The sequence below is a fragment of the Elephas maximus genome, chromosome 17 (genome assembly GCF_024166365.1).
Source record: "Elephas maximus indicus isolate mEleMax1 chromosome 17, mEleMax1 primary haplotype, whole genome shotgun sequence".
Classification (NCBI taxonomy): Eukaryota; Metazoa; Chordata; class Mammalia; order Proboscidea; family Elephantidae; genus Elephas; species Elephas maximus.
The window spans coordinates 27922067-27936526 of NC_064835.1; the positions used below are offsets into that span (position 1 = coordinate 27922067).

General features: G+C 44.9%; 1 protein-coding gene across 3 annotated transcripts in view; it reads left to right on the top strand.

Moving 5' to 3' along the window:
• PKNOX2 (PBX/knotted 1 homeobox 2) overlaps positions 1-14460 on the top strand; it is a 354889-nt gene that overhangs the window by 300741 nt on the left and 39688 nt on the right. For all 3 annotated transcript variants that reach the window (XM_049857337.1, XM_049857336.1, XM_049857338.1), the window contains one exon: positions 10828-11016. In XM_049857337.1, the coding sequence (XP_049713294.1) occupies positions 10828-11016 (189 nt within the window). The remainder of the gene's footprint in view (positions 1-10827; positions 11017-14460) is intronic.

Consider the following 14460-nt stretch of genomic DNA (forward strand, 5'->3'; position numbering starts at 1 on the left):
CAGGGTTCTCTTTAGCTCAGACAATCAGATTTTCTCCATTCAGTCCACAAACTTGGTTATGTGCTATGTGCCAAGCCTGACCTGGGGACATGGAGGTTGTAGAAGCTGCCCGAAGGGTCCTGGACCTCTGGTGTTCTCTGATCTTCTATCCCAGGTGGCTGGGCTGGGAGTGGACCTGCTCAGGCACAGGCCAGGTGGTAGAGCAGTACGCCAGACATTCCATCCTTCATCTGGACCTGATCTACCTAGCTGAGTTGGGCTGAGTCACACAGTCAATGACTGGTTGATTGATGGATTAATTAAGTGGAGAGATCTTGAAAGAGCACTTAGAGACGAAAAATCAGAGCCTGGCTTCACCACTTACTATCCTTGTGACTTTGATGACTTAGCTCCTTTGAAGCTCAGTTTCCTCATCTGCAGAGCTAATCATATCTATCTCACATGATTGTAGTAAAAAAATAAATGTGATGGCCTGTGGAAATAGTGTTAAAATTGCCCAGCATCCAGAAGATTAAACAGCATCACTAAGGAAAGGGCCTCCAGCTTCTGCCCTCATCGTCTGTCCCATCAAAGAGACTGTGTGGCTTGGACATGGAAATTTTATTTAGGGAGTCAAGCAGTGCCCTTTGCCAACCCCCACTCCTAGTCCCGTGATGGGAGGGGGGATGAAGAGACCAGCCACAGGAGCCATCATTAGAAGGAGAATCATGTCGCCAGCACAGGCGAGATGCACATAATTAGAAATTAGAAAAAGGTCAGATCGCGTCATTATCAGCTCAATCAGCTGCCGAGTGCCACAGTCAGTTAATTTGGCATCTGTATTTTTTACAACCCCGCACACGTAGCCCAACGGACTGTAACTCTTTATCCGGACAGATATACTGCGCAGCCGAGCAGGGACATAAAATGAGAGACCCCAAGCAAATGAGCTGAGATAATTGAGAGATTTATTTTTTATATATGTGTGTGTCAGGGCGGCTTTCCTTTGCCCTTGACTGTTGACTTTCATAGATGGGACTCTCAGGAGGGCACTCAGGTCCCCAAAAACTCTGTCACTCATAAGGTCCAATCCTTAGACCCTAGAGCCTCACTCGGGTCCCACTTTATCCCAAGCCCAGTAAGCCCGCCGTCTCCAGCCATACCAGACTCACCGTTCGGAGATGTCGTCCCCGCCCCAGCTTGTCGCCCTGCTCTCCCCCAGGCAAATTGCTATGTCATACCCTCCCGTGATCCTGCTTCTGGACAAGTTCCCATGGGAACAGCTGACTAAGCTCTCCTGGAGCTACCCAAAGAGTCCCAGATTGTAGTAGACATTTCAGAAGAAACTTCTCTGCCCGGGTTACACAGCTGCTCCCACAGCGCTCCTACTGGAGGAGACAGAATCACAGAAAGTCGTTTCTATGTGCCGTCCAATTGATTCCGACTCACAGTGACCCTATAAGGCGAAGTAGAACTGCCCCAAAACAGTTTCCTGTGAAGTAATTTTTACGGGAGCAGATCGCCAGGTCTTTTCTCCTGTGGAGCAGCTGGTGGGTTCGAACTGCTGAGCTGTCAGTTAGCTGCCAAACCCTTAACCATTGCGCCACCAGGGCTCATCACAGAAAGCTGGGGAGGAGGATACAGCCTTAGAAACAGGAGTCCCTGGGTGGTGCAAACAGTTAATACGCTGGGCTGCTAACTGAAAGGCTGGAGGTTTGAGACCACCCAGAGGCACCTCAGAAGAAATGCCTGATGATCAACTTCCCAAAAAGCAGCCATTTTGAAAACCCTGTGGAACACGGTTCTCTTCTGACACACATGGGGGTCACCATGAGGGAGAATTGACTCAATGGCAACTTTTTTTTTTTTTAAAGAAAGAAACAAGTCTCATTTTATAGGTGGAGAAATTGACGTCTGCAAAGGATGAAGGGACTTGTCAGGACCAGAACCTAAGCCTCTGACTCCTAGGTTGTGCTCCTTTCATGATGTCACACCACCTCTCTTCCTCCTTCTGTGACATCACACCACGCCGTCATTTAAAAATAGGACCAAGTACTCCTCCCCCCGCCCAACACCCACTTCCACACACACATTCTCTGGCCCTTAGGGTAGCTTCCCAAGGACTAAGCTGGACTGCCCCCAGGGAGAAGAAAGGTCATCTCCATCCACACCGTCCACTCCAATTCCCACACCCACCCAGCACTCCCCAAGCCTGTTTCTTACCTGGCCTCCTGATTCCCTCCTTGAGCCCAGCAGCCTCTGACTGGCGGTTGGTAAAGTTTGTAAAATTTGCAAGTTCCCCAAACCCCTTTGAAAGGCAGAAGCTTTTTGTTTTATAAAATCTGATTTACAGGCCCCAAGTGTAGGGCCAGGGTTTTATATATTATGCAAGATTTCAAACCGAGGCCGTAAAACGTACGGTTTCAGTTTCATGCATGGAATTTTTTTATGTGTAAATTTTTTAACATTTATGGGGCACGTTTTAATGAGACTCTCGTGTGGCTCGAGGGACAGATTACTGCTGCCTGACCGCAAAGCCAGCTCCAAAATGGGGCCCCCCAGGTCCTGGGCCCACTCCGCTCGGCCTATGGCTCTGAAGAGGCAGGGCCAGAGGCCTAGGCTGTGGCTAAGGAGCCACGTAAAGGAGCCAGCTCTGAGCTCTGGGTCCACAGGGACTTCGGGCCAGCCCCGTATAGAAAGAGAGCTCACTTCCGCCCTCAGTCCAGACTCTCCCTGCCTTGACTGAAGCAGAAAATCCTGCAGACACGGGGAAGGGAAAGGAATTAAGAATAATCAAAGCTAATTAACATTATGGAGCACCTACTAGGTGCCAGGTGCCCTGATAAACACTTTACATGTGTTTTATTTAATCCTTTTTGCAAACCCACTAGGCACATATCATTATTATCCCCATTTTAAGGTGAGGAGATTGAAAGAAGAGAGGTGAAATACGAGGACAAGATCACACAGTTACTGCACGGCAGAGGTGGGAAGCACGTGCAGGTCTCCCCATCCGGTGCCCATGCCCAGCAGTTACGCTGCCCCAGGGCTGATATTTTTCTTAGATCTTTCTGTGTGCCAGGTCTTGTGCTTAGTTCTTTTCTAACCACATCTCATTTAACCCTCAGTGCAACTGTGAGGGAGCCACTATTATTGTCCCTGTTTTATAAATGAGAAAACAAAAGCTCGGAGATGATGTCAATTGCTTAAGGTCTCACAGTAAGCAGAAGACCCAGAACTCTCAGACTCCAAAGCCCATTCATTGTCCTTGAGCATACTTCTTTGCTATGTAATTCTCACAATTGCCCTGTGAAGTAGTCGTTATTATCCCCCATTTTATTGTTGTTGTTAGCTGCTGTCGAGTTGTCTTCCGACTCATGGCGACCCCAAACACAACTGGATTGGACTGTTGATCCATAGGGTTTTCATTTGCTGATTTTTTGGGAATTAGATCACCAGGCCTTTCTTCCTAGTCTGTTTTAGTCTAGAAGCTCCACTGAAGCCTGTTCAGCATCATAGCAATACCCAAGCCTCCACTGACAGATAGGTTGTGGCTGCACATGAGACGCAGGGAATCGAACCTGAGTCTACCACATGGAAAGCGAGAATTCTTCCACTGAACCACCACTGCCCCCTCTATCCCTATTTTACAGAGAAAGAAATAAAAAACTAAAGACCCTACAGCTAATAAGTTGCAGAGCTGGGATTTGAACCAGGGGTCTGATTCCCAAAGCCACACTGCTTCTCCAGGTTCTGAGGACATCAGAGAGGAAGTACCAAGCTATTGACTCAAAAGCGATTTAACTTGTCGAGCATGATGGTTTCCATAAATTTTTCATTCTTCCTTCAAATCACCTGTCAGTTCCCTCATCCCTGGCATTCACCTTTCTCCCACGGCCTGTTCTTTGTTCTAGTGACACCATACTTCCAACTGGTCAGGTTGAGCTGGTCCAGTCTGGAAAAATTCCTGATTAGATTTTAACTTGGCTGCCCTAAAGATCCACAGGAAATATCCAAGCCCTTTAAGGAATGTGTGTTTATAAACTTTCTTCATCTCTAAGTGGTGAAGAATAGTCCCAGCTTCCCAGCTTGCAGAAGAGGAAGGAGCCAGCGAAAGAAATCTGTCCTCCAGGGCAAGACTCACTCTAACTCTGTGCGGTCGAGTCGATTCCAACTCATAGCAACCCTATAGGACAGAGTAGAACTGCCCCATAGAGTTTCCAAGGAGCGCCTGGGGGATTTGAACTGCCGACCCTTTGGTTAGCAGCCGTACCACTTGACAACTACGCCACAAGAGCAGCCCCTAATTGCTACATGGAGTGGAGCAGGTTACCTAATCTCTGAACTTCAGTTTCCTCATCTCTAGGACAGTGAGAACATTGCCTAGCTCCCATAGGTTAGGAGACACAAACAAGATAATGGGGAAAAAAAAAACAAATACATTTTGTACACTATAAAGTGCTCAATACGTAAATGTTCTGAAAGGCAAGGAATTGTGACTATTAAGTGAAGAGGCCAAGAGCCTGAAGGAGAGGAAACTTTCTTAAAAGGAATTGGTGGCAGAGGAAGGGGCACATTGGCAGAAATAATTGACATTTATTGAATAGCTACCATATACTCAGAGCATTTACATACATTGTCTTATTCAACTGTTACAACTCTGAAAGTTAGGTATTATCATCGTACATTTTACAAAGAAAGCTAAACCACCTGTCCAGAATACCCAGGCAGGAAATGGGTTCAGGACATCACACCATCCATAACCCCCGTTGCCATCGAGTTGATTCCAACACTTAGCGACCCTATAGGACAGAGTAGAACTGCCCCATAGAGTTTCCAAGGAGCGCCTGGTAGATTCGAACTGCGGACCTTTTGGTTAGCAGACGTAGCTCTTAACCGCTACCCCACCAGGGTTTCCCATCACACCACACTACTTGATAAAAAACGAGGAGGCCCCCTCGGGTTGTGCCTGGGACTGCGGTGTGGTGTGGAACTAAAAGTTAAAGCTGAGGCCTATTTTGCTTTGTGGGACAGGACTTCTTAGAAGGCATGATCTGTGTTTTGAAAGGGAAGGGAGAGAGAGAAGCTGGAAGATAGAGGAAATGCTGGGCAAAGGAATTAGGAGCACGTTGGTCAGATTTGTTGATGATATTAAATAAGTGGAATTGCCTTAGAAGATTTGCAGTAACTTTCTACATGACCTTGGTCATTTAGAAAAAGCAGTTTTATAAGTTAGGATCACATTCTGGTAACTTTTTACATGACCTTGGTCATTTAGAAAAAGCAGTTTTATAAGTCAGGATCACATTCTGATAACTTTTTACATGACCTTGGTCATTTAGAAAAAGCAGTTTTATAAATCAGAATTACATTCTGCTTTAGAGGCAAAAATCCAAAATTGCAAACACATAGGCTGAAGGATGATTTACTAAACACAAACATAAAGGAAAAAGCTGAGAATGATTGTTTTCCACTGGCTGAATATGGAATAATTATAGAAAAGTCAACAGGGTATTAGAAATTATTAAAAGAGGTAAAAAAAAAAATATATATATATATATATATATATGCATTTTTTCCCTGGGATTTATAAAGCACTTTCTCATTATTATCTCCCTCACCAGATCTTTTGAGTTGAGGACAATTGTTACCCCCATTTTACAAATGAGGAAACTGAGGCTCAGGGAAGTCGTGGAACTCGCTCAGTGTTGCCCAGTTAGTAAACAGTAGGCCTGGACTCAAATTCAGTTGTCTGACAGTGAGCCCAGCACCTCCCCACCATGACTGCTTCCCCCGTGTGGCTCTCTAATGCTGAATAGGTGGGTCCTACATATTCACTGCCTCAGAATACCATTGTGATTTACTCTTCCTTCTTAAAGCTTTAAACCAGTTCTGTCAGCCCATAGAAAAGTCATCCTCTGACTGTGTTAATAAATACCAAAGGGTAGGTCCACTTTTGGCCACTGTGCTTTTCAAAGGGTAGAGGAAAAAACAGGCGATCAGGGAGAACAAAGGTAAGGAAGTCACTGTCACCAAGTGTCCCTACTGTAGGCCAAGTCTGCCTGAAACACACTGTGCTTGTAAACACAGTCATTTAAGCAAAGCTTGGTGGGTGGTTTCAGCTTTCTATTTTGTTTTACTTGTCCATACTTTCTGGTTCTTTTTATAATAAGTATATATTGGTAATTTTTTTGAAATAAATGAATACATATGTGCACTTTACCCTTTCTTTCTCTGTGTGTGTGTGTGTATTTATATATATATATATGTATGAGCTTGTGTAAGACCTCAAAGAAAAAGTTTAAAAATAAATGAGTAAATAAAATATTGATAAGACATGAAAAATAGTCCAGTAAAGGAAAGTTCAGAGGAAGGAAGGAAAGGAAGAAGAAAGACAGGGAGGGAGGAAAAGAGAGGAAGAAAGAGAGAGAAAGGGGAAAAAAAAAGAGAAAGGCTTAAAGATTTAGGATTATTTCTAATCATTTCTGGAGAAGAGAAAGCTTATTGGACAACTTACTCAAGTCGGATGCTTCAACCAGTGTATGGCATAGAGTGAGACTCAGTATTTGTTGAATGAATAAACAGCTTCAAGGAAGATTATATTGATCAGAGGTACTAGACGTTCTTGGTGCCTACAGAAAGCTGGGTGAATTAAATTAATTACAGTGCTTACTTTAAGGCAGGAGAGGTTTGGGTTGGACGTGAGGGAGAGCTTTGCACTCGCAGGGTAAGAAAACACTTGAGAGTAAGGTCCTGACCTTGAGAGCCTCAGGAAGAGAAGCTGCACCTGTGTCATGGAGAGTGTGGACCATGCACTCACCAAGAGACTGGCCCACAGCAGCTCCACGGACTCCTCCCAGCACTCAGTGAACCCAGGACAGAAGTCCTGGTAGTGTTCCGAGAATCAGAAAATGGAAGAGATCCGACAGTCCCACCCTCTTTTTTGACACATGAGAAAGCAGACACCCATGCTGGTGAGAGCTTCTAACTCCTGGGGGCCAGGCCAGGAGCGGGAGACGGGTAATCAGACCAATGTGATTACATTACCACTGTGGCAACATTACCAGGGAGGAACTCAAGTAGGGAAACTGTAATGTTCCAAAAGCTATTTGGTTTTTCAGGAACCCCATACTTGCCTGTCACTGAGCCACTTTCCCCCCCAAACTCTACACCCTTTCCACTGCCATTTTCTCTTTGTACGTAAGTCCTGAAAGTCTGTATTAGGGTGAAGCAACACAGATTTAGGGAGGAGGCAACCTGGCTTCCTATTCTAGTTCTGTTACCCGCTGTGTGACATTAAGCAAGTCGAACTTAATATCTCTAGACTTCATTTTCTTCAGCTGTAAAACGTGGACAATAATAGTAACTACTTTCATAGGTGATCATGTGGAGCAAATGACATAGGGTATGGAATGGGCTCCACACACACCTGAGGCATAGTAATGTTTGGTGTTGTTACCCGTCAATCAACAAGTATTTATAAGTACCTTAGACTGTGCTGATTACTCCGAGAGACAAAGACCAAGATCTCCATGGCCAAAGCCAAGTAGAAAGCTTGGCAAGAGCTAATATTTATTAAATACCCAACTTCATTTTTTGGTACAAATAATCCATACCAGAGCCACCATTCTCACCTTTGCCTGGGACAGCCCAGTCTCCGTTGGTCTCAGCCCTGTGGAGGTGGCACTCCATCAAGACAAGACCCTGTGACTGAGCCCTGCATGAAGACTCAAGTTGTGCAGTTTGGTCTTTGAGGGACACACAGTCTAGTTCAGTAATCCAAGAGCTCTTAATTAGTTGAGCACAATCCCTGCCCCTCAATAACTTAAAACCTATCCCCTGGTATTGTGGGCCCCCCAGTTGAAATTTTAGTGAGGATCAGAAAGAGAGATATGCGGCACTTCCAGCCAAACAGCTCTACTCATATCTCATAGTCAAAATTTTCTGGGAGAGACTCCCTTCCTTGCTTCCATCCCTGTTTATACTGTCCAAACGCTTCCCTGGGCCTTAGAAGCTGGTGAAGTGCGATTAAAAAAAGACTCAAATATTGCTGTGCCAACATAAATGTGTATCACAAGGCAACAATCCCCCCTTTTTAAAACATTTTATTTTGACAGAATTATAGATTCACATGCAGTTATAGGAACTAATACAGAGAGATCCTTGTTCCCTTCACCCAGTTCCCCCCAGTGTTAACATCTTGCAGAATGATAGTGTAGTCTCCTTGCCAGGAAATGGACGGTAATACAATCCACCCGCCTTATTCGGGTTTCACCAGTTTTACATGCACTCACACACGAGTATGTATCTTTATTCTATGCCATTTTATCACATGTGTTGATTCAAGATGCAAAACAGTTCCTCCCCCCAGGCCCCCAACTCCTGACAACCACTAATCTGTTCTTCATTTCTATAATTTTGTCGTTTCAAGAATGTAATGGAACCATACAGTGTGTAACATTTTTAGATTGGCTTTTTTTTCTCTCAGCCTAATGCCCTTGAGATCCATCCAGGTGGCTGCATGTATCAGTAGTTCATTCCTTTTTTATTGTCAAGTAATATTCCACAGAATGGACATGTGACAGTTTGTTTAACCGTCCAACCGTTGAAGGGCATCTAGGTTCTTTCCAGTGTTTGGCTATTACTAATAAAGCTGCTTTGAACATTCATGCACAGATTTTTGCGTGAAAGTGTGTTTTTATTTCTCTGGGATAAATGCCCAAGAGTACAATTGCTGGGTTGTATGGTGAGTATGTTTAATTTTGCAAGAGACTTTCAGAGTGGCTGTACCATTTTACATTGCCACCAGCAGTGTGTGAGTGATCTAGTTTCCAGTTCCTCGCTGGCGTTTTGCATTATCACTATTTTGTATTTTAGCCATTCTGGTAGGTGTATGGTGATATCTCATGGTGCTTTTCATTTGCATTTTCCTAATGGCTAATGACGTTGCACATCTTTTCATGTGCTTGTTTGCCATCTGTATGTCTCCTTCCAAGAAATGTCAGATCATGTCTTTTGCCCATGTTCTACTTGGATTGTTTGTTATTTTACTGTTGGTTTTGGAAGTTCTTTACATATTCTAGATACAAGTCCTTTGCCAGATAATATGGTTTGCAAATATTTTCTCCTAGCCTGTGGTTCGCCTCTTCCTCATTGTCACGAGGTCTTTCTCAGAGCGTACATTTTTAATTTTGATGAGGTCCCATTCACCAAGCTTTCCTTTTACGGATTATGCTTTTGGCATCAAGTCAAAGACCTCTTTGTTTAGCCGTAGGTTCTGAAGATTTTTCTCCTTTTTTTTTTTTTTCTAATAGTTTTGTAGTTTCATGCTTTATATTTACATTTAGGCCTTTGGTCTGTTTTGAGTTAATTTTTATATAAGGAGCAAGATTTAGATCGCGTTCTTTTTTTTTTTTTTGAATGTCCAATTGCTCCAAAACCATTTGAAAAAGCAATTTGGCAATATTTATCATTAACCAGAAGAATGTTCATAGCTTTTTTTCTGTCACTTCTGGGGATTCACCCTAAGGAAACAATGCATAAACATGAATAAAATCTGTAAATTTGAAAAACAGTCACTATAACATTTTTTCTAAAGTTGAACAATTGGAATGCATCTAAATGGCCAACAATAGCATGGTGGCTAAGTATGGCACATACATAGAATAATATACATTAAAAATATTTACTCAGTAACTTTCACTCATTCAACAAATACCATGTATCCACATGCACCAAGCCCTGGGTCAGTGCTGAGGCTACTATGGTGAGCGAATTAGACATCATGCCTGCCTTCTAGAAGCTCCCGGTCTAGGAGGGAGACTCGAGAAGACAGTTCTGCCACTTAGAAAATATCTGCTAAAAGAAAAAAACAGGAAACAGAATTGCATGCACAAGGTGATTGAAACACTGTTTAAATACATGCATGTAGAAAGGACTAAAAAAGAAAAAAAAATTTTAAGGACTAGAAAAAAAAATTGTCCTTTTGTGATGGCATGTCCAAAGGCAGATTTTTTTTATCCCTATTTCCAGACCTCCCGTTACATTGTTTTCTTTCTGTAATAATAACAATAAAGAGAAAAGCTTCCATTGAGAAATAGCTTCTTGACGTAAAAGTGTTAGGAGTATCCCTTTGAAGAGGTGACAGGCACACAGACGACAACCCAGAGGGCACAGAAAAGGCCACAAGAGACAGTTAAGTCTCCCAGCTCCAAGCTAAGTCATGCTGGATTACTCAGTCAGTCTGCAAGTATTGATAGAGCGTCAACAAGGTCTCCAGGTCACATGAATCACTTAGAATGTGTTCAAGAATAGATAGTCCCTGACATCTTTGGGCACTTTCAAGAAACTCTGATCTCAAGCTTCCTTATGCTTGTTCAGTACTTCACACTTTGTCATGTGCTATCATATACATTTCCTTGTACGATTCTCTCAACAAACCTGTAAAGTTGCTAGGGAAGGTATAATTTTATCCCCATTTGTGAGATGCGACAGTGCAGAGAGCTTAAGCAACTTTCCCAAGGTCACACAGATGACGAATGGCAGGCCCAGGATGGAGATCTAGCCTTCTAGCTCTAAGGCCAGCACAGTGCTCAGAGCATCACAACTGCCTCAGTAACAGCTGTGATAGCAGCAGGATCAGAGCAGGTGAATAGTCAGCAGGTAGGCACAATTAGAATGCAAAGGACGTTGGTGAGAAAGCATGTACCTAAGGTCGAAGAGGGTTGGTACAGGGAGCCAGGGCAGGGGATGGCCTCCTGTCCCCTGGTGTGGTTGGGGGCTGGGAGTTGAGGCAGTGAGGGGTGTGTGACATGAACACCGGGGCTCACTTCTCCTCCCTCTCCCCAGATGGTGAAAGCAATCCAGGTGCTGAGAATCCACCTGCTGGAGTTGGAGAAAGTCAATGAACTCTGCAAGGACTTTTGTAACCGTTACATCACCTGCCTCAAAACCAAGATGCACAGTGATAACCTGCTCAGGAATGACCTCGGGGGGCCCTACTCCCCCAACCAGCCCTCCATAAACCTGCACTCCCAGGTAACACACAGGGCGGGGCCCTATCTCCTAAGCCAGGCCCCTAAGCCAGGTGAGTAGATATCTAGAAGTCCCATGGTGACCTAAGAAAAGGGGCTACACTCACTGAACCCTTTAACCACGAGGGCCCTCCTCTATTCAACTCCTTTTATTCATCCAGGCAGTAGTCCCTTCTTTTTTTGCCCAGGCCCGACCATGCTAGGCTATCAGTGATCCCTAGAAAATAGCCAGATCCGAGAGGGACAATGTGTAAAGGAGTTCCCAAAACTCCAACAGTGGCTTTCTGGCCTAAGAAATTAGCAGAGTTGGGGAGACAGAAAGCTCTCCTGGAGAATGGGGCAGGCACAGAGCTGGGGATGGACCCAGACATCCTGGCCCCACAAGACGGCTAAGGCTTGCTGAGCTCTCTGTGTTCCTGAGAAGGAAGGTTTGGGAAAAGTGGCCATTCCCTGAATCCTGCCCACCCAGCAGATGAAGACAGCTTCATCTGGTCTTCCGGACCATTCTCCAGTTGCTCTCCCGAGCCTGGCACACCTGCCTCCCTAAGTTTCAGAGCGACTGTGAGTTCACCTCGAGCCACCCCCCTTTCAAGATTCATCTACCACCTCATCCTGGGAAGTGGGAAATGAGGAAATGGTAGCTACATGTTCTAACCTAGCATAAGCTTGTCTCTCCTCGGCAGAATATTTTCCCCAAACCTACAAACTAAGAAAGCCTCCTGGCAATGCCTTTTCCCCATCATTTGTGTCTACATTAGCCATTGGCTCACTACTTCGTTCCCTCCCACTGAGTTCCAGCCTTTACTTCACACCCAGGACAGAGGCACAGAGCCCTCCTTCACCCGTCACCGGGAGGTTGACAGTAGTTTATTGTGTTCACCTCTTCTCATGAGACAACTGGGCTTGGGGATAAGGGTCAGCTCTCTAAGAATGAATGACGAGATGCCAGGAAGAGTGTCTGAGCAAGGCTATGCCATTTCTATCCCTAGGTCTTTTAAGGACCAACACATATCATCTATAGTTCCTTGAGTGGTACAAACAGTTAACTTGCTCAACTGCTAACCCAAAGGTTGGCAGTTCGAGTTCACCCAGAGGCACCTCAGGAAGAAAGCTCTGATGATCTACTTCTGAAAAAACCAGCCATTGAAAACTCTGTGGAGCACAGCTCTACTCTGACATACATGAGCTGGAGTCAACTCGACAACAATTGGTTGGGATTTTTTTTTTTTTTTTTTTTTAACACATGGTCTGTCTCTCCAGGTTGGATAGAGGCAGGGGAAGGAACAGGATAACAACAGGCATAGAAGATATTCTCAGTATATCAACCCCACCCCGGTGGGATCTCTGTAGACTGGATAGTGGACAAGACACAAGATGTACTGCCTGGGACATGGGGCAAGAAGTTTATTTCCACTTCCCATAGCTTGAAATCAGCAAATCACTTTATTACGGATCTAAAAACAGCCGCCCAGGCTTCTGCTTGCTAATATTCTCTTGAAATAGACTCATTCCTTCAGAGTCTTATTGTACTTTCCCTTATGATCAAAATTAGCAAGAAACTTGCATAAAAGAGGACAATAATTGCTCAACGAGCATCTCGTTTGTAATTTATTAGTTTCTATTATTGTGGGTTTCCATGGCAACAGAGCGCAGCCCTGGTGACGGGAGAGATGCAAGATAGGAGCTGAGGAGGCTGTGAGGCCTCACCAAATGGAGATGCACATTTTTATCAGTAATTTTCATGAAAATAATAAGTGAGGAGTTAATGAGATGGAAAGCAATCCTGTGGCTATTGTGAATTTTTTTTAAGTGTTGATCTAATTAGAATGCATCGGTCAGGAAAAGTAATGAGGACTTAGTGCTCACAGAGATGTGAGGATCATATCAGAAAATTAGCACAAGTCTTTGGAAATAATCAGGTCCTTGGAGAGCCACCGGATTTCCCCTCCCGGGCCCTCCAACCCTACCTTGAGATGTGGAGTTGGGGGTGTACAGGGTGGTGGGGAGAGCAGAGGAGGGAGGGTAGTTAGCAGCCCTAGTGGCCCCTCTGGGCTGGGGCCTGAGGCTGACGGGTAGAGGAAGCAGGGTCCCTGGGGGTGGGGGTTTACAGAAAAGGAGAGAATGGGCTCTGGGTGGTCAAGGCTAAGAGACACCAAGTCCTAAAATCAGTCCTCCTGGGGAACCCCAGCACTCACGGCCTCTTTGCTGTGAGGAAAGAGAACGAACTTCGATTCTTATCATTGTAAGCATCAGATCTCTGCCTGAGGGCGAAGCTGACACTGCAGAAAGGCCCCTGGTCTGCTTGGAAAGAGGAGCCTAGACAATCAGGCAAAAACAAAGACACCGAGAAAGAGAGGAAAAGACTCTCGCCGAGACATTCCGACTTTAGTTCTCAAACTTGCCCCTTGGTTGCCTGTGACTGCCACCACGTGCTTAGTTCAGGCTTCAGTGGGTGAATAAGGTAATGACACACAGGCTGCTGCAATAGCTTCCTAGCCTGTCCCTTGCACTCTTGTCTTCTCTGGCTACCCCTCAGCCCTCCTACACGCACACACACACACAAACATGCGCACACACATTCCTGTTAAGCCTCTGATGCTGGATTTATCTTTCATAAGCTGTATTCATATCCTTCTCCTACTCAAAAACCCCAGTTGCTCCCCAGAGTTTCCATATGTTTTCAGCTGACATTCAAGGCCCTCCTAGGTCTGGCCTCAGCTGACCTCTCTAGGAAAATCTGACTGCTCATGGTGCCGCAGCTATTCTTCCAGGCCTGTCCCACCTCTGCAGCCCTGTAAGACCAAATGCAGCCTCTTCCCCAAAGACAGTAACAATGCTGCTCGCCCTGGAGGTCCCTGGCCCCCCATCCAGAGTAGACTGTCCTTTATCCAACTAACTGCTAGAGTGCTTCGAGCCACTTATATGGTAAATTTCACCTATGGCTTTATATTAATTTATGTAAGCCTCAATTTCCTCTTCTAGATAATAAACATTTTTTGAGTACAGACAGTATTTTATATATTATTATAACTGAAACGCAAGGTGGCTACCATAGGGTACATGAAAGAAGGTCAGTAAATATTTGTTGAAAGAAGTAATGTAACGAGAAAGATGGAAAGACAGAGAATAGTGGCAAGAGGAAGCCAAAGGAGAAAAGGAGAAATAGGAAGAAAGACGAATATAAAGAGTCAAAGTTCAAGGAGAGGAAGAGACAGAGTGAGGAACTAGAGGACAAGATAAACAGTCAGGAAGGGACGCCGACCTCGCGAGAGGGAGGTAAGGCAGAAGAAAGACCAGGCAGGAAAGGGGAGAGGAAGAAGGTGGGAAGAGGAGGAGCAGCAATGGTGAGATGATGAAGGTGTGGGGTCGGTGGAAAGTCTGGGGCATGTGGAGGGTGGGGGTGGTGAGCAGGACGCACTGTTTGCTGTCTCCCACATATTCCCAGGCC